The sequence below is a fragment of the Marmota monax genome, unplaced genomic scaffold (assembly GCF_021218885.2).
Source record: "Marmota monax isolate L192 unplaced genomic scaffold, Marmota_monax_Labrador192_F-V1.1 WCK01_AAM20220418_F8-fsc00225, whole genome shotgun sequence".
Lineage (NCBI taxonomy): Eukaryota > Metazoa > Chordata > Mammalia > Rodentia > Sciuridae > Marmota > Marmota monax.
This window is the reverse complement of record NW_026694524.1, coordinates 2,064,135-2,082,500: the sequence shown is the minus strand read 5'-3', so window position 1 is coordinate 2,082,500 and position 18,366 is coordinate 2,064,135. Positions and strand designations below refer to the sequence as shown.

Sequence of the window (18,366 nt, the reverse complement as noted above, 5' to 3'; positions counted from 1 at the left end):
GTAGGTTTTTAGAAAAACCTTTATTTAGCTATAGATTGTAATAAAATAACAGAGCATTCCATAAGTAGAAAATATAAACATTAGCTCTAGTTGTCTACATTGACTAGTGAATATAGCTTATATTGCATTTTTAAAGTTCAGAACAGTTCTCATTTAACATTTGTATAATCTCTTCCTGCAGCTACTAGTGCTTGATGTGTTTTATTTGTTGTTTATCTAAAAGTGTGGTTATTCTTTCTATTAAATTGTTTTATTAGAAGATATCCTGGGTCCACCATAAAATGTTTGTCACTAATGAATGGTCGAGATAAAAATTAAAATTTACATTTTTATATAGTTACTTTTGAGAGGCATGGAGTAGGGGCAATGGAGTAAAGGGAAGAATTAATTTTAAATAAGTTTCAATTAATTTAAATCTACCACTTTAATTGTAGTACTGGAACTTTACTATAAATATACTATATAAAGAGTTTGAATGTTTAAAATATCTTCTGATCTGTATTTTATGTATTACTTTTCATTATTAACTATTTAGCTGTAATCCTTAATTTTTCTGCATAGTAGAAAAATTAGTAGATGCAAGTAGAGAAATACATCTTTTTCTTATTTTATTATTTTGTCTATTGGGTCCACATTGCTGGCAGCATTTTCCTCATCAGCCTACAACATGATGACCATTATCATTAATCTTAACTTTCTTACAGTATTTTTACATGTCAGTATTTAATGCCACATTGGGTGATCTCTAAATCAAATTCTTCCAAAGCATATAGTACATTTGACTCTTTAGAAATTTTTACTTTAGAGATTTTGATATTAGTCCTTTTGTTTAGCTGTTACACTTTCATGCACTTCAACTGTGGGCCCCTTTAAAAATAGTAGGAGTGTTCAGATCAAGAGTTATACCTGGCTCTCTGGGGACACAGTGCCTTGACTCACTGCCAATCTGATTGCTTTCTGCCTGCTTCCTACTCAGCTGCTGTGGCTTCTGTCCACTTTCTTAGCTACTGCTGTTGATTCCATTCTGCTGGAGCAGGGGGCTTCCTTCTTTATCTGCTCTCTGTAGACTCAGTACAGTTGTTAGAAAATGGAGAGAAATTGAGTGGTCCAAAATTAACATCATGGACTGTATGGAATCTAAGGGTTTTCTGGAGGAATACTGTCAGAAAAAGTTCCATGGTACTGTGTTCTGTTCCCCAAGTTTTAAACTGTATAGTAGTAGTTTTCATTAATAAAGTTTTATACTTACAGGTGCCTAGTCAATTGCATTTTTTAATATATTAAAGATTATAATCTTCCATTTTATTTTTGAGGCCTAATATGGACATTTGCTTCATATAATTTGGTAGAGGAAAAATTTGAAAGTAAATTTATGTCACTATTTCAAATAATTGGGCAACCATTAATTTCTTCTATTCTGCTTGGCTTAGGAACAGTTTCAAAATGGAATAAAAAGATTTAAAGTGGGACAGTATATAAATCCTTTCTAGTACCTGCTTCTTTCTTCAATTCCTTTTCTCTCTACTTTGCATTTTTATATTAAAGTTTCATTATTGGATTTGAGGTATTCTAAACAGTGTTCAGAAGATAGTCTATTCCTGTTATTTATCCTATTAATCCTAATGCCCTCTACATTAGGATTGACAAGCATATTTTAAGTAGAAAACTTAATCACTATATAGTGATTATAGTCACTATATAGACAGATGTTCATACATAATTTCCTTCAGGGAAACTTCTTTTTGTTTCAGACTTGATTTTAATAGGCAAGTCGTCAATATTTGAAACACAGAAAGAAACTGCTGGATATGAATTGTTTGTATTATTTAATCTTAGTACCCTTTTATTTTTACATGGCTACTTAGCTTTCTAAAGTAATGATTATTTTTTAACCTGGTTTAGTTTGTCTTATTGTTGCAGTGGTCAGTGTTACACATGAAAAGGCAGTTACTTTTGCTTCTTTTATGGTTTAAATTGTAACTGCAACATTCAAATGGTTAAATCATTATCAGCATTCCTAATCATGCCTCCTTTTTTTCTTTTCTATTTTAAAATATAGTCAGCAACGTTTTCCATTGTTTTCTTTCCCATTTTTCTTAAAAAAAAAAAAAAAACACTGTCACAGAACCGTAGAAATGATAGAAATAGGCAATTCTACTAAGCTGCCAAACCCCATTTTCTAGTCTCATAAATGTCCAGAATGTTGTAGAAACTTAAATTTTGGTGCCACATTTAATTAGTGTGTGATGCTGTTTTATGGTACAGTTGGCTTTTAATACATGGTTCATATCTTTCAATTTTTAAAAATATTGATCTATACAAATAGTACTACATCCATCTCCTTTTTTGAAAAACAAATTTTATGTATTCTGAAACATTTTGTTGTTCAGGAGTTAAAGAGTGGCAGAGGTACAATTCAGCATGAAAGCTAATTATTATTTATGAAGATATTGTAAGTGAATGTTTTATCTAACACTTATTAATGATAATACTTGAATTGTTTCTTTATCAGTCTCTGCCAAGAATTTTCTACTTGATAAAAGCAAAAACTTAATGGTGTTTATAGATTATACCAATTTTATACCTTAATTTAAAAACTTGGAAAAATCCTATATCTTTATCTTTAAATGTACAGAATACTTATTCTTTTGTGGAGAGATGTTGAAAATTGGCATTGGGTAGACTATTTGTTCAATCTTTAAATTAATTGTTAGACAAGCTAAAAATTGTACTTTAATAACAATTTCACATACTGTACTTAAGTCAATTATTTTAAACTTGATTTATTCCTTTGTGATGTGTCATGAACATTTTGGTTTTACTTCCAGTTATAGTTGAAAAAATTAAGACAGACACCTATGGTGTGATTTAGGATAACTCAACCATTTATAGCAGTGGAATTTCAAGACTTATTTTACATTAGTGCCAACTAGAACAGATGATTCATAAGATTTCTTCAAGGTATCAAAAACATAGTAAAATAAGGAAGTTTAATTTTGTTCCAACAAGTATGTTTCTATAATTTGAAACAAAAAGTAGCTAAGTCCTTCTTTAGGAAATAAAGTTACTGAATTTTTGACTTCCCATATTAATTTTAATTTTCACTCTTATTGAAATTGTAATATGTTAAAAGTACTTGATATTTTAATGCATTGACTGGTTTTGAACTTGTGATAATTTGATGAGGTGATAATTTGATAATCATTCTAAAATGATTAGAAAACTCAAGATTATTTCTTACTGATTTTCTAAATTGGGTAGAAATTTTAAGAAATTAGGAATATCTTCATTTTTTTCTTACATGAAAAGAATTACAGATTGGGGATAATTCTATCATATCTTAAGAATTTATAATTCTAGTAAGTATGATACATTTATTAAGGGAAAAGAAACCCTAAATACTAATAAGTAATGATGAAATGCAGCATCTTAGAATGAATAGCAACTATACACATTGTTTAAAAAATTAATATAATTTGATGTAAAGTTTAATAGATGGAAGTCTTGCTGAATTTTATTAGCTAAGAAGTTGTAAAACAAATCTTTTTAAACTTGAGAAAAGAAAGGAAAAAAACTCAGAGTTATCACAAAGATATTCTGGTTACAATTGCTAAGATGAGACAGGAAGAGAGACATATTTTATTATTATCTAGACATTTATTGGTCAGGTTAACATTTCAACATTTGATGGAAAAGTATCTTATAGTAGAAGGAAATTGGAACCCATATTTGTTCTTTAGGTGAAGAAAATACATTGGAAAATTACAAGCAAAATAAAGAATGTCATCAGTAATCCATGTATTATGCTTTTGTTTTTCTTCAGTGAAAGATATAGGAATCAAGATAAGTATTTGCTGAAATTAATAATCATTCTTAGTTTTTTCCTGATGGATTGAAGTTCTATAGATTTGTATAAATACCTAGTCATTTAATTAGGACAATTCAGGATTTTTTTGTTTGTTTGTTTTCTAAGTAAACATATAGCTGATTTATTCCCCCTTCTTTTTTTTTTTTTTTTTAAAGGAATCTAGGTAAAAATGGCCTGTCTAATAGTAGCATTTTGTTGGATAAATGTCCTCCTCCAAGACCACCATCTTCACCATACCCTCCCTTGCCAAAGGACAAGTTGAATCCACCTACACCTAGTATTTATGTAAGTCTGAATTAACTGACTAGAAATCAATCAAACCAGTATTTGCACCTACCTGTTTTTCATAAAATCTTTGTTTAAGTCAACATGGATGCCCTTTAGAAAGTGTTAGAATTGTTGGTAACAGTGTGAATATCCAGGCAAGGGGGAGATGTATTGAAAAGGCTTTTGCAATAACATTTTATAAATGCCTTCTTAGCTATTAACTATCATTGTATTAGAATGTGAAAAATATTTTTACTGCTTTGATTTTTGAGCTATATTAGGCAAAAGCTAGCTAAATGTATGGACTTTTTTTTGAGTAAATTGGGTTTTATATCTGCATTCTACTAGTTGTGTGGACCTTAATGTTCATTTTGTTTTATACATCTACCAAAAGAAAAAGGATATTATCTACTGCAAAAAAAAGTGTTTTGATAACCAAATATGTGATAATAGATGTATATACTAACCTACTAAAAAGCTTAGTAGGTTATTTGAAATGTTTAAAACTGGATATTAGGCCTGGGGTTGTGGCTCAGTGGTAGATCGTTTGCCTAGCATGCGTGAGGCACTGGGTTTGACCCCCAGCACCACATAAAAAACTAAATAAACAAAGGTATTGTGTCCATCTACAACTAAAAATATTTTTAAAAACTGGATATTAGGTTTACTTTATAGAAATCTGGGTAAATAATACAGGAAGATTATTAGAGTGAAAGCAATTCCTCTTTTATGTTTGTTTCTCAATAGATCCTGCTGTTGCATTTCCTTCCATCTTCAAACTTCAACCTCAAATGAAAAACATTTTTAAAGTACATATAAAGCTAGGATAATGTACTTAGAATTAACTTGCATATATAAATGATACTTGAGTTTTAGAAATTTGGCCCTTTTGCTCTGTGGAGGCCAGTTAGTAGTAATCTTTCCTCCAATGAGTAGTTATTAATCCCTTTTTTCTAAAGGGCAGTAGTGGGATGGATGTGTAATAAAACGTTTTTAACTGAGGTGCAAAGGGAAAAATGCACAATTGAAATCTATCTTATGGGTCTTCTTTAGCCTACTTCACTTTGAGAATATATTTTTAAAATATTTTGATTTTCTTTATTCCCCTACTTTCTTTTGATTTTTTTTTTTAAAGCACATAGCATGAAATTTACCATTTTAACCATTTCTGGATGTACAGTTATTCAGATTTAAGCATGTTCACATCGTTGTGCAACCCATTTCTGGCACATTTACATCTTGCTGAACTGAAAATCTACTCATTAAACAAAACCTCTTTTCCCCACTCTTCCCAGTCCCTGTCAACCTCTATTTCACTTTGTGCTTCTATGAATTTGACCACTTTATATGCCTCATGTAAGTGGAATCATAGAATATTAGTCTTTTTATGACTGGCTTATTTCACTTAGCATAATGTCCTCTGGGTTTATTCATAACATGTGATCCTTTTTAAGACTGAATAATACTTAACACACCTTGATTTTGATGTTTATGTTTTATTTCTCCCACATATTTCTTTCAAGATATAGCAAATGAGAAATGTATGTGGTTACTATCTAATTAAAACTAGAATCAAGAGACATAATGATAAAATCCTGTAAAATAGAAATATCAACACATATGATACATTATTTTAATCTCATTAAATAACGAGTATGAATTTGGGACATATCATTTAAATAAAAGCTGTTTTCCTGAGATCTAACCACGTGTTTTAATTTTGCAGTTGGAAAATAAACGTGATGCTTTCTTTCCTCCATTACATCAATTTTGTACAAATCCAAACAACCCTGTTACAGTAATACGTGGCCTTGCTGGAGCTCTTAAGTTAGGTAAGCTTTAAATAAAAAAGAAAAATGTTTGTATGATTTATTTTTTACTTTTATCTTCTAAAACACTGGTAGATAACTTTTGTTTTATTTTTCCATTTTTAAAAATATTTTCATTTTAACATTTGCTTGTCTCAGAGAAATGGAAAAAATCTATCACATTTTTCATTCATTATTTGAATTTGTGATAGTGATATTGGTTACTGGTAATTTTGTGGTAGTTTTTAAATTAGCTTTTATTTTGGTTTAATTATATAATTGTGACTTAGGTTAACTCATAGAAGAAATTTTGAATATAAAAAGTGGGTGAGATTTGATGTTACTGATATGTACTATAGCCCGTAAGTATTTCCCATCAGCAGAAATTATATAAGTGAAACTTTGATCTTTGGACACTTGTCTGTTGGGATGGCATGACAGTTAAGACTAGGGCTTCACTGTATGATTTTGCAAACTTGATAACTAGCTTAGAGTATATATAGAGCCTAGTTAGTTTTTAGGGGAACCAGGTGCTGTACTATAATTTATCTTTTTCTTAAAAAAGGAGGTGCAACTTTAAAACATTATTCTAAATATAGATTTTATTTACTAATTATTTTTATTTGTTTATAAAGACCTGGGACTTTTCTCTACTAAAACTTTGGTGGAAGCTAACAATGAACATATGGTAGAAGTGAGGACACAGTTGTTGCAACCAGCAGATGAAAACTGGGATCCCACTGGAACAAAGAAAATCTGGCATTGTGAAAGTAATAGATCTCATACTACAATTGCTAAATATGCACAATACCAAGCTTCTTCATTCCAAGAATCATTGAGAGTAAGTATTTTCTTCCTGAAGATTATTTTAGACTTTTAAAACTTATTTTATTTTGGAGTTTTGAAAGGACACATTATTTTTATAAGCATTTCATTATTTTGTATTATATAAAATACCTTGTAATTTCTATGCAGTTTGCTCTTAGTTAAGTCTAATCAATCCTATGGGCAAAGTGTAGTAAATATCATTGAGGAGAAATAGAATGACTGTCTAGCCAAAAAGATCCTTCATTTCTGGGATATTTCTATTTAGAGCAGTATAATTCTTTGTTTTGGGGGTTGTTCTTTGTGTTGTAGGATATCTAGTAGTATTCTTGGACTCTAAAGTATCTCCAGACATACCACATACTCCTAGAGGGCAAAATTGTCCCCGGTTGAGAACCAGTAATTTATCAAGTAAATAAAGCAAGGCTCAAGTATGCTTTATGCTTGCAAAATTCCTAGTCTTATATCTCATCATTTTTTTTTTCTGCCTTACTAATATTATCTGATAGACAACTCTCAGAAGCTTAGTAGTTTGGCTACCAATCTTAGCCCATAAGAGAAAGCTAAAGGTGAGGTAGAAATTTAGAGGAATTATTTCAAAAGATATGGAGAATTATAAAATTTGAAAAATAAATAGAATTATTATTAAAAGACCTATATAAAACTTCTAGCACTAAAGCATTTTTAAAATCCTCTAGTAGTATAAGGAGAACTTTGTGAATTCTCCCACAAAGTAAACATAAAACACCCACAGAAATGAGTTTATTAAAGATATTAACTGAAATACTTGTCTGTGCTAAGTTGTTTCTTCTTCACATGTCCTATAGCTGATGCTTAATATGTGACTGAAAGTGTTTAATATGTAATTCATTAAATTTGTTTGTCTATTAAGAATTGTACCCTGAGTTCACGTTTTTCAGTCAAGGCAGCATTTTACCTATAAATTATGTATTTGTGTTCCTTTCCCACTGCTGTTCCCTATATGCTACCAAAAGGGGGGGAAAAACAAATTCATCTAGTAAAAATCTGTTCTGCAACTTCCATGAGTTACACTGAATGCATTGTCCATATCCATCTCCATAGTGAACATTGTTAAGATGCTTCAACTACTTAGTAATATTTTGGTCAGGATAGACCAAAAAATTAAGCATTGTTCAAAGAATATCCAAGGAAGATTTGGACAAAGAGTTAAAAAAGCAAAGATAATAAGAGGCAGAATATTTAAATGGGAAAAGACCTATAACCAAAGGAAGGATGGTCTTTATTTGCTTTGAGGCATGGAGTAGAATATATGAAAATTTTACAAATGTTCAGAAATTATACATTTAAAGGGAAGGAAGACACAGTGTTAGTAAGCATTACTAACTCATAGATCATGGAACAGTGTTTAAAAGATACCACATTTGTGACACAAGAATTATAAATGAAAGTATATTTGCATTGAGAAGCGCTGTATTTTTCAGCACTTAATTTCCATACTGATTTTGTAAATGTTTTGTCATTTATGTATAATCCATTGTGTAATAAAGATTTAACCCAGGAACAACTTCTTCCATTTGTCCATAATCAAGAGTAGAAACCATCTTACCCTCTGTTCTTATGCATATATGGCTATGTACTTGTGCACATGTCTGTGGGAGCTTAGAACATTTATCATCAAGGTTGAGACTTATCAGGCCTCTCCACTTAAGTTTTCTCTCCTCTTGAAAATGGAGCAAATATGAGAATCTATAATGTAACTTTGTAGCTGGTGGAAGAAGTTGGATACCATGCCAAGTAGATTTGAATTTTCTTGGGTCTCTCTTTAAATTATTATCTTATTTCTTTGAAGAAATTTTATGTGTAAGATGCCTATAGAAACTTAGTTTCAAAACATAGATAATACCATTCAATCCAGATGTGAAGTTTTTTTAGTTGAATGATGAAAATGATAGCCAGTTGTGGAATACTAAGGTAGAATACTTTTCTTCTTATAGGAAGAAAATGAGAAAAGAAGTCACCATAAAGACCACTCAGATAGTGAATCTACATCTTCAGATAAGTAAGTCATTTTTAATGTTCACCTCATATTTCTTTTACAAGGCATGTTTTTAATATTGTCTCTCTCTTCTTAAGTTCTGGGAGGAGGAGAAAAGGACCCTTTAAGACCATAAAGTTCGGGACCAACATTGACCTGTCTGATGACAAAAAGTAAGTCCTCATGGTAATATTTCTCTGAACTGATGCAAAGAAGTAGCCTTCTAAAGATGAAGATAGTCTGTAGCTTCCTTTTTTTTTAAGAGAGAATTTTTTTTTTTTTAATATTTATTTTTTAGTTTTTGGTGGACAGAGCATCTTTATTTTTATGTGATGCTAAGGATCGAACCCAGTGCCCCGCGCATGCCAGGCAAGCGCGATACCGCTTGAGTCACATCCCCAGCCCTACAGCTTCCTTTTGTATTTCATTCCTTGTCAGTTTTTTAAAGTTGTTATATGAGAGAATAAGGTAAAAAATGATTTTTTTTTGCTAGACTTTATTATTATTTTTTTTACTTAAAACCCTGGTACAGTTTTTACAATAAGACCCTGACTTGATGCTAATTACAGAATTATAAAATCACATTTATTAATTATATGAAATAGAATTATGGAGCTGGGGTTGTGGCTCAGTGTTAGAGCACTTGCCTGGAACATGTGAGGTACTGGGTTTGATTCTCAGCACCATGTAAAAAAATAAAAATAATTTTAAAAAAAGAATTATAAAAATACGTATTAATGAAATAAGATTCTACAACACAACTATAAAAAATAGAAAATGAATTTCTTTTCACTCATTTACTTGGTCCATAGTTTTTATGCTTCTTTTCATAGGAATTTCTCTTTGAAAAAAATTTAAAAATTTAAGCATTTTCTATGCAAAAGTAAAATACTTACATATTTAATTATAACTCTTGATCTATTTTATTGCAGGTGGAAGTTGCAGCTACATGAGCTGACTAAACTTCCTGCTTTTGTGCGTGTCGTATCAGCAGGAAATCTTTTAAGCCACGTTGGTCATACCATACTGGGCATGAACACAGTTCAGTTGTACATGAAAGTTCCAGGAAGCAGAACACCAGGTAATTTTTATGAAGTAACATATCATTGAAAAGCATAATAAATAAAACATGAAATATGCATAGAGAACCAGTATCTTTCCATTTAAAATGAATAAAACTGAAAGGATTTTTCTTATTATAAGATTAGACTCTTTAATGGGGCTTAGATTATCATTTCTTCTTGGAATACCTTTTAAAATATAATAGCTAAGAGAGCGCTGTGGCCCTCGCCTTTAATCCCAGAATCTTGGGATGCCTAGGTAGGAGGACTGCAAGTTCAAAGCCAGCCTCAGCAACTTATGGAGGCACTTAGCAACTCAGTGAGACCCTGTCTTTAAATAAAATATTTAAAAAGGGCTGGGGATGTGGTTCAGTGGTTAGACACCCCTGGGTTCAATCCTCAGCACCAAAATAAATAAATAAATAAATAAATAAATAAATAAGTAAGTAAGTAAATAAGTGTGTGTGTGTGTGTGTGTGTGTGTGTATAATAGCTCAATAATAATGATTTGACTTTTAAAGGGGCATTGGAGCACCACTGGGAAAATAAACCTCTGTGGCCTAAAGACTCTGTTGTTGATTCCATCTGTTGCAGAGAATTACAGTACAGTGTTTTTCTGAACTTTTTTAAAACCACAATCATAAGAAATATATGTTTTCTGTCATGACCTAGTACATATGTATGTATGCAGAACCATTTCATTGAACAGTACATTTTCTAAATTATTCCATTGTATTTAATTTTAAAAAGAAAGTGGAGGTTTCAGTCCTCTTATTGGATTGTCTGGACTTTGCCACTAACTAGACTTGTTGCTTTTGGCAAGTCACATCCCTTCTCTGGGTCTTTCTCTTTGTCAAATAAATTACCTTGTTTTTAGCCTTCAAATTTCTGTCCAACGCTAATGTGTCTCTTCTTTGTACCTCCGTGAATTGACATGAAATTTCACAAAGTGATGTTTGAAATATTTAATGGTTGCTGCAACCCTGGCAATAACGCTAGTTATTAATCTGGTTATTATCAGTTAGAGATAACTGATAATAACTAGTCAGCTATGTCAGTGTATTCAAGCTGCATGTTTCTCTCAGTGCTTCAGTTTTCTACTTGAAGCAGACATGGTTTAAAAAGCAGACTTCTTGTCACCTTCTTAATGAATAAGAGTTTAAGAATCATTTCACAATAGGGTTGTGATACTTCTGGTTAACACAGGTCAGTGATTCTCAGTCCTGGCTGCTCATTTGAATCTCCTGATAAGCTTTGTAAAGATATATAATTGATCTCTGGGGATTGAGACGCAAGTATTATTAAATAAACAGAAATATGTTCCCCAGAGGTTTTTAGTGTACAGCCAAAATTAGAACCATTGGTTGTAGTTTTTATTCTGAGTCCATTTAAAGCTCAGTTCTATGATGTTTTATCCATAGTTGAAGAAGAAAGAATTCTGGAATAAATAGTGAAAGAACTATGTTCTGCTCCACACTGTGTCATTACACACTAGTATAAGTACTGGGCAAACCATTTGAACTCAATAGTTAAGTTTTCTTACATATTTGTTATCACATTGGTTCTTAATTATTAAGGTTCATTTCAGTTGAAAACTTCTCCCATCCAATTTAAATTGTTTGGGGCAAATAACATTATCCTCCAGTCAAAAAGAATCCCTTTTTCATTACAAATATAATGGAAAAGAGTACTTCTTTGTAAAAAAAAACAAACAAAAAAAAAACCCAAGACTGTTCTTGGGTTTTTGTTTGTTTGGTTAATTCTCCAAAATTATCCTGTCTAATATTAAACAATTAATAATTATCTGAAGAATTCCTTTAGTATAGTAGTTTCCAGTAAAAATATAATACAAGTCACACATAATTTAAAATTTTTTGGTAGTTATGTTAAGGTTTAAAAAAAAGGTGAAATTTATTTTGACTTGTTATAGCCAAAATATTTCAACATGTAACCAATATAAAATTACAGAGATTTTTCACATACCAAGTCTTTCAAATGTAGTGTGTACTATGGAATTACTGCACCATTTCAACTTATATTTCAAGTAGTAATCAGACAATGCAGTCTTAAAGGAAATTTTGTATAATTTGTTCAGTTCAATTTTGAGTATTTTGTTAATGGGGGGTATATACTCCCTCTCAACACCCTCCACCTCCATCCTCACCCCCCCACACACACCTAGATTTACATAGGTAAATATAAGTGGTACCTGTTTTAATGGATTTAACAATCAGACATGTATGTTCTAAATCAGAGAAATGCTCTCAGGCTCTATCCTAAGATTTTGTTTAGATAGTGGGGCCCCAGCATTTATAATTTTAATTAGAGCTACATTTTATTAGTGTCCATGCCATTGGCACTTTGAACCACTTACCTAGTAGTAGTAGGTGACAGCTGTAAGTACTGAGAAACATTGAACTGCTTTCCCTGTTAGAATTCTGAGGTATGCAAAACACCTAGAATCTCCTTTAAGTTAGTCCTTTGGGGAAACCCCAGTCCAGTCAAAATGGACATATATAATTTCTTGGGAACAAAATCCACTCTACTTCTTCTAGAACCATGGACTCTGACACCAGGAACTCAGACTTTGTCTTTAAGTACACCACTCTACCAGTGATGGGGGTGGGGCCAGGTTAAGTTAAAGTGCCACAAAAGAATATCTACCAGGTTTAAGTAACCTTTCCTCCTGTTCAAGCATTTTATTGGTTTATGTTAATCTGACTATCTTACCAAGTTCTGGCAAAGTTGTTTTAACAATTTTCATTGGAATTTTGGTGTTTCTGGAGAGGGACAGATATGCAGAGTCCCCACTTTGCTATTTTTACGGATGTCAATCCTTGGAGCAGCTACATTTTGAAAACCAGGCTTCTTGTTCCTTTTCTAATGTCCTAATACTGCTCATAAGAAATGGGGATTACAAAAAACTAAATGCCGAATGTTTTCTTTGACACAAGGAGGCTGATTCATAGTGGGATAGGGAGCGGGAGCATGGGAGGAATAGCCGAACTCTAGATAGGGCAAAGGAGTTGGAGGGGAAGGGAGGGGGCATGGGGTTATTAATGATGGTGGAATGTGATGATCATTATTATCCAAAGTACATGAATTGGTGTGAATATACTATGTATACAACCAGAGATATGAAAAATTGTGCTCTATATGTGTAATAAGAATTGTAATGCATTGCGCTGTCATATAAAAAAAAGAAACGGGGATTAGTTCACAAGGAAAAAATGATATAAATATATATAATAGCTAGTATTTATTGCTTACTTTAATTTAGGCACTATTCTAAGCAATTGTTATTTCATTGATCTTCAAAACAACTCAGTAATTTTATAGTAGTTGTTATTATATACTCTTACATAAAAGGAAACTTAGTTAGAAAGGCTTAACATCTTGCCCAAGTTCATGTAATTACTAAACCAAGGAGCCTGACTCCAAGAGCCTAAGCTGATGACTTCAATTTGTACTGTACTGCCTTCCATATTACTGAATGAGTTAGGAGTTGACCAGATTCAGTTCTGAAGTCAGACTTGACTCAAAAGTGCTATACCATAAAGAATTAAATATCTCTAGAACATTATCTGTCAAACATTTCTAATATTTCATTTCTAAAGACAAATTTTCCATAGAATTTATAGTGTGCTGATTTTTTATTTTCCCATTTTAGGGCATCAAGAAAATAACAACTTCTGTTCGGTTAACATAAACATTGGCCCAGGTGACTGTGAATGGTTTGTTGTTCCTGAAGGATACTGGGGTGTTCTGAATGACTTCTGTGAAAAGTAGGTTTCTAAGCTAAATTTTCTTTAAATATGATTATTAGAAAACAGTAATTGTAAAGGACAACTTACCAAATTGGATCCTAGTGGATATATAGCTAGTTTTTACTTATTGTTCAACAGAAAGTTCATTTTAAATGATTTGTTTCAAGACCTATTATTTGATACTATTGGAAATATTTAAAATGCCATGAAGCCACTCCATGCAATAGTAACAGTCATGAATTTAGAGGATATAAAGATTGAGTTATTATTTTAATTTTAAACTGATGCATAAATACTTGTTCATTTGAAAGGTGTGTATTCCAAGGGAAACACTGTTTTATTATAAATGGTTTAAGAAGGTAGAAGGAACTTTGTAATAACTCAAGCTTAAACATACTAATCTTTGCCTTATCATCATGATATGAGTTCTTATTAAAACCAGCAACTTTTCCTATAAAGAAATTTTACAGAATTTAATTAACTGCTTCAGATTGTTTTACCTAATGAAAGAATGTGCACAATGAGAATTGTTCCCTTTCTCATGATCCTAGAAATAGCCTTCATTTATTTGTGTCTGTGTTAAAGAATATTTTGAAAAAAAATTTTATCGGTTTAATTATTTCTGTAGCTAAACTTTATTTTTTTTCCTAGAAAAGCACTTATTGTGTAAGCACCTGATATTTCCATTAAGTAATAACATTGGAAAATTATTATGGAATAAAAATTAAAAGCATAAATTGTACACATAATGGTCAGAATTTTGTCCCCACTGCAATTAGATAAAGGGGGAAAACTCACCAAAAATGTTTACAATATGAGAATAATTTGAAAACTAATTATATATATTTTCTACATATTAAATCTGTCATTTCTTACTTTGGCTTAAGAATCTTGGCTGTGACTACCTGGATTTAGTCAGAAGTAAGTCAATAATTGGGAAAAAAAGATCCAAAATTTCTTTATATACAGGCATGAGAGAATTATCTCTCACAGTCCTCGGTATTTACCTTGTAGGTTTCAAATGTACTAATAACTAACTTGACCCATTAATTCTTTTATGAACCAGCAGTCTGATAGTAGCAGAGAAAAACAGTAATATTATATGGGAAATCTCCAGTGTGCAACAGATTTTAATTTCTTAAATTTTGAGATCATTGTGTATTATTGAAGCTACAGTACAGTGAACCTTGTTCATTATTTCTGAGTAGGGATTGACTATTTTTAGGATAAGGTTTTCTTTCCTGTCTAAATGGAGCAGTGTCTTGGGAAAATGATAATTAGAATAGGCAGATGATGTCCAAAAAGCTTGGGCTTGGGGATAATAAAAATATCAAGTTTAGTATAAAGGGTTAGGTAAATTTAATAACTGATTTAGAGAAAGAGCATTTGCTGGGCTGGGGTTGTGGCTCAGTGATAGAGCGCTTGCCTAGCATGTGTGAGGCACTGGGTTAGATTGTCAGCACCACATACAAATAAATAAAGTTCACGGACAACTAAAAAATACTTAAAAAAAAAAAAAAAAAAAAAGCATTTGCTGCCTTAGCATTTCACTGTAATTTTGTTTCACATAAGGGTTGTTTCTTCTGACATTGTGTCGGTAGTTTATTTTATGATGTTAAGTAGTACCTGTCTTGAAATAACAATTCTTTTTAATATATAATTGAAACAATTCTTACTTCTTTTTGTAAGTTTGTGGGGTTTATTGGTGTTGATTATTTGAAATTGCTCTCTTGTGGTTAGAAATTTTTCTCCAATTTTATCATGGCAAGACTTGAGTAAAATAGGGCTAGGATTGTGTTTGTAACTGTTTTTTGTTTTTCGCTTTATTGACAACTTTTATCTGCACTGTGTCTACTTAGCTTTATTACAAACAGTAAGCCAATCCTTGTCACCTTGCAATTAGGCTGCTATTGGCAGTCTGTTCTAGACTTTCGAAGACTAGTTCATTTTTTAAGGGAGGCAGGCAGCGGGGTGTGGGGGTGGTGGTGGTACAGGACTAAGGTTTAATTTAGATCAGAGGTTTGTAAATTTTTTTCCATAAAGGGCCAGAGAATAAATATTTTAGGCTTTACTCGTTATATGGTCTCTGTCATAACTGTATCATAATGCAAAAGCAGAGATAATCTGTAAATGAATGGGCATGGCTGTGTTCTGATGAAAGTTTTACTTATAAGAACAAGGAGCAGGGGCCATGGGCTATAATTTGCTGACACTTGGTCTAACATAAAATTAAATTCAAACCAATAAAACAATTTCAAAAATATACTTTATCATATACTTCAGCACAAAACACAAAGTGAAAGTTATTTCTCAGTTCCTAAGGAAAAGAATATCTACTGGGGCTGGAGTTGTAGCTCAGTGGTAGAGTGCTTGCCTCACACATGTGAGGCACTGGGTTTGATCCTCAGCACCACATAAAAATAAATAAACAAAATAAAGCACTGTGTCCATCTACAACTAATATATATTATACATTTTTTTATAAAGAATATATCTACTGTATAAGTACTTCCTTCCCAAAAATGTAAAATCTGAAGTAGTTAATTGAAATTCATAAAATTATCTTACAGGAAAAGTTGCTATATATTTTATGATGTACTTCATATTATGATGGAGACTAATAAGAAGCCAGATATTGAAATAGAAGCTTAGTAATATGACCTGTAGAGTTGTTTCCACAGTATATTGGTGGTACTAGTATGTGATTGTTTGCTTTTGGTAAAGTTGGTTTCAACTGCATAATTTGAATCAGTGGATCATTCAAACCATATAGAAACTGACATCTTGTCTCCCTTTTCAAAACAGTAGTAGAGACCATTTCTATCTTTTCCTTTCCCTCAGAAATTGTGGGAAGTTTCTAATACTTATATTACCATAATGTTCCTATTTACATATTTAAATGACTTGATATCATCTCCACCTTCCACTTACCTTTAAGGGATTTCCAGGTACTCCACAGAGTTTAATGAAAAATAGTCTAGCCTGGTGTTGTTACACATTCCTGTAATCCCAGTAGAGCAGGAAGCTGAGGCAGGAGAATTGCAAGTTTGAGCCAGCCTTGCCAACTTATCAACACCTTGTCTCAAAATAAAAAATAAAAAAGGACTGGGATATAGCTCAGTGGTATAGAGTACCCCTGGGTTCAATCCTTAGTCCCCCACCTCCAAGGAAAAAAATGTCTTACCGAAGTATTACTTTAAAATAGCTTTGAATTTCTTTGGAATCTTTGAAAAATTAATTTAAGGTAGTAATACTAGTCTTCAGGTAAGTTGTTCAATACTGAACTAATTAATTTCATACTCTATATACATATAGCAGTTTTTATTGTGCAAATGCTTAAATTTCACTAAAATAGATTAATATTATTTAAAAACTTGTGATATTTCAAAAAGAGCTTATTAAAGTTACCTGATCCATCTGTACTGTTGTTTCTTATTTCAGAAATAATTTGAATTTCCTAATGGGTTCTTGGTGGCCCAACCTTGAAGATCTTTATGAAGCAAATGTTCCAGTGTATAGGTTTATTCAGCGACCTGGAGATTTGGTCTGGATAAATGCAGGCACTGTTCATTGGGTTCAGGCTATTGGCTGGTGCAACAACATTGCTTGGAATGTTGGTCCACTTACAGGTATTTTAAAGAATATGCTTTAAAAAATAGTTTAATTTAAAGGCTTATAATATGTATATTCTTTTTTTCCTTGAATATAACTCACTAAATTTTATATTGGAAGATGAGTGTCTCCTTGCACCAAATTTCAGTTTTTAGTAGAAGAAATTAAATTCAAGTCAACAATTGGAAATCTAAGGCCATAAATCTCAGCAAACAACGTTTATTTGTTTATATAAATAGAAGATGTATTTCAATTTTTAGAGTGCTTGATTTTATTTTATAAAGGAAACATTTTATGGGAAAAAGCAAAGTACAAATTTATTCTTTCAAATTTTTCTTTTGTATGCCATATAAATAGCCCTACTATGTAAAAATCTGTTTGAATTATGCCTACATTCAGGCAGTATTAGCTTAAGGTTAAGAATATGGCCTTTAGAGCCAGAAATACCTGGATTTGGACCAGGACCTGGTTCTTGTAACTTTGGGCAAGTTATTTAATTTCTCTAGTCCTTGATTTCTTCGTCTATATTATGAAGATAATTTGTAAGGCGTTGGTAATAATTAAATGAGATAATGATAAAATTAGCTCAGCACAATGCCTGGCACATAGTCATAGGAAGTACTCTTTTTATGTAATTGATTCTATCATAAAATATAAAAATGATATTTGTAGTATTTTGAGGTTTTCAAAATTGGTGTTGAAGAGATCACCTGAGAGAGTGATAACGGTTATCTTCATATCTTTCGATACTTTGGGTTGCATTATAACTGTTTTTTTTTTCCTAGCCTGCCAGTATAAATTGGCAGTGGAACGGTACGAATGGAACAAATTGCAAAGTGTGAAGTCAATAGTACCCATGGTTCATCTTTCCTGGAATATGGCACGAAATATCAAGGTCTCAGATCCAAAGCTTTTTGAAATGATTAAGTAAGTGCTTTCTAAAACTGCTGTAGTCCCTCTCTTTTTGGGGGAGTGTTAACTATTAAATACCTTTTTTTTCCCCATAGAATTATGTTGACATTAAAAGAAAGTGTCCAGAAGTCTAGCAAAATGTAATATGAGAATCCACATGTTAAAAATACCTTTCCCTTCCAAATAGCCCGCTGTGGTACAGAAAAGAACAAAAGCATAAATGATTCTA

General features: G+C 31.7%; 1 protein-coding gene across 7 annotated transcripts in view; it reads left to right on the top strand.

Moving 5' to 3' along the window:
- Kdm6a (lysine demethylase 6A) overlaps positions 1-18,366 on the top strand; it is a 256,255-nt gene that overhangs the window by 220,555 nt on the left and 17,334 nt on the right. For all 7 annotated transcript variants that reach the window (XM_046420182.2, XM_058571463.1, XM_046420179.2 and 4 more), the window contains 9 exons: positions 4,024-4,153; positions 5,862-5,967; positions 6,579-6,784; positions 8,745-8,809; positions 8,884-8,958; positions 9,718-9,866; positions 13,517-13,631; positions 17,055-17,242; positions 18,011-18,152. In XM_046420182.2, coding sequence (XP_046276138.1) covers positions 4,024-4,153; positions 5,862-5,967; positions 6,579-6,784; positions 8,745-8,809; positions 8,884-8,958; positions 9,718-9,866; positions 13,517-13,631; positions 17,055-17,242; positions 18,011-18,152 — 1,176 coding nt within the window. The remainder of the gene's footprint in view (positions 1-4,023; positions 4,154-5,861; positions 5,968-6,578; positions 6,785-8,744; positions 8,810-8,883; positions 8,959-9,717; positions 9,867-13,516; positions 13,632-17,054; positions 17,243-18,010; positions 18,153-18,366) is intronic.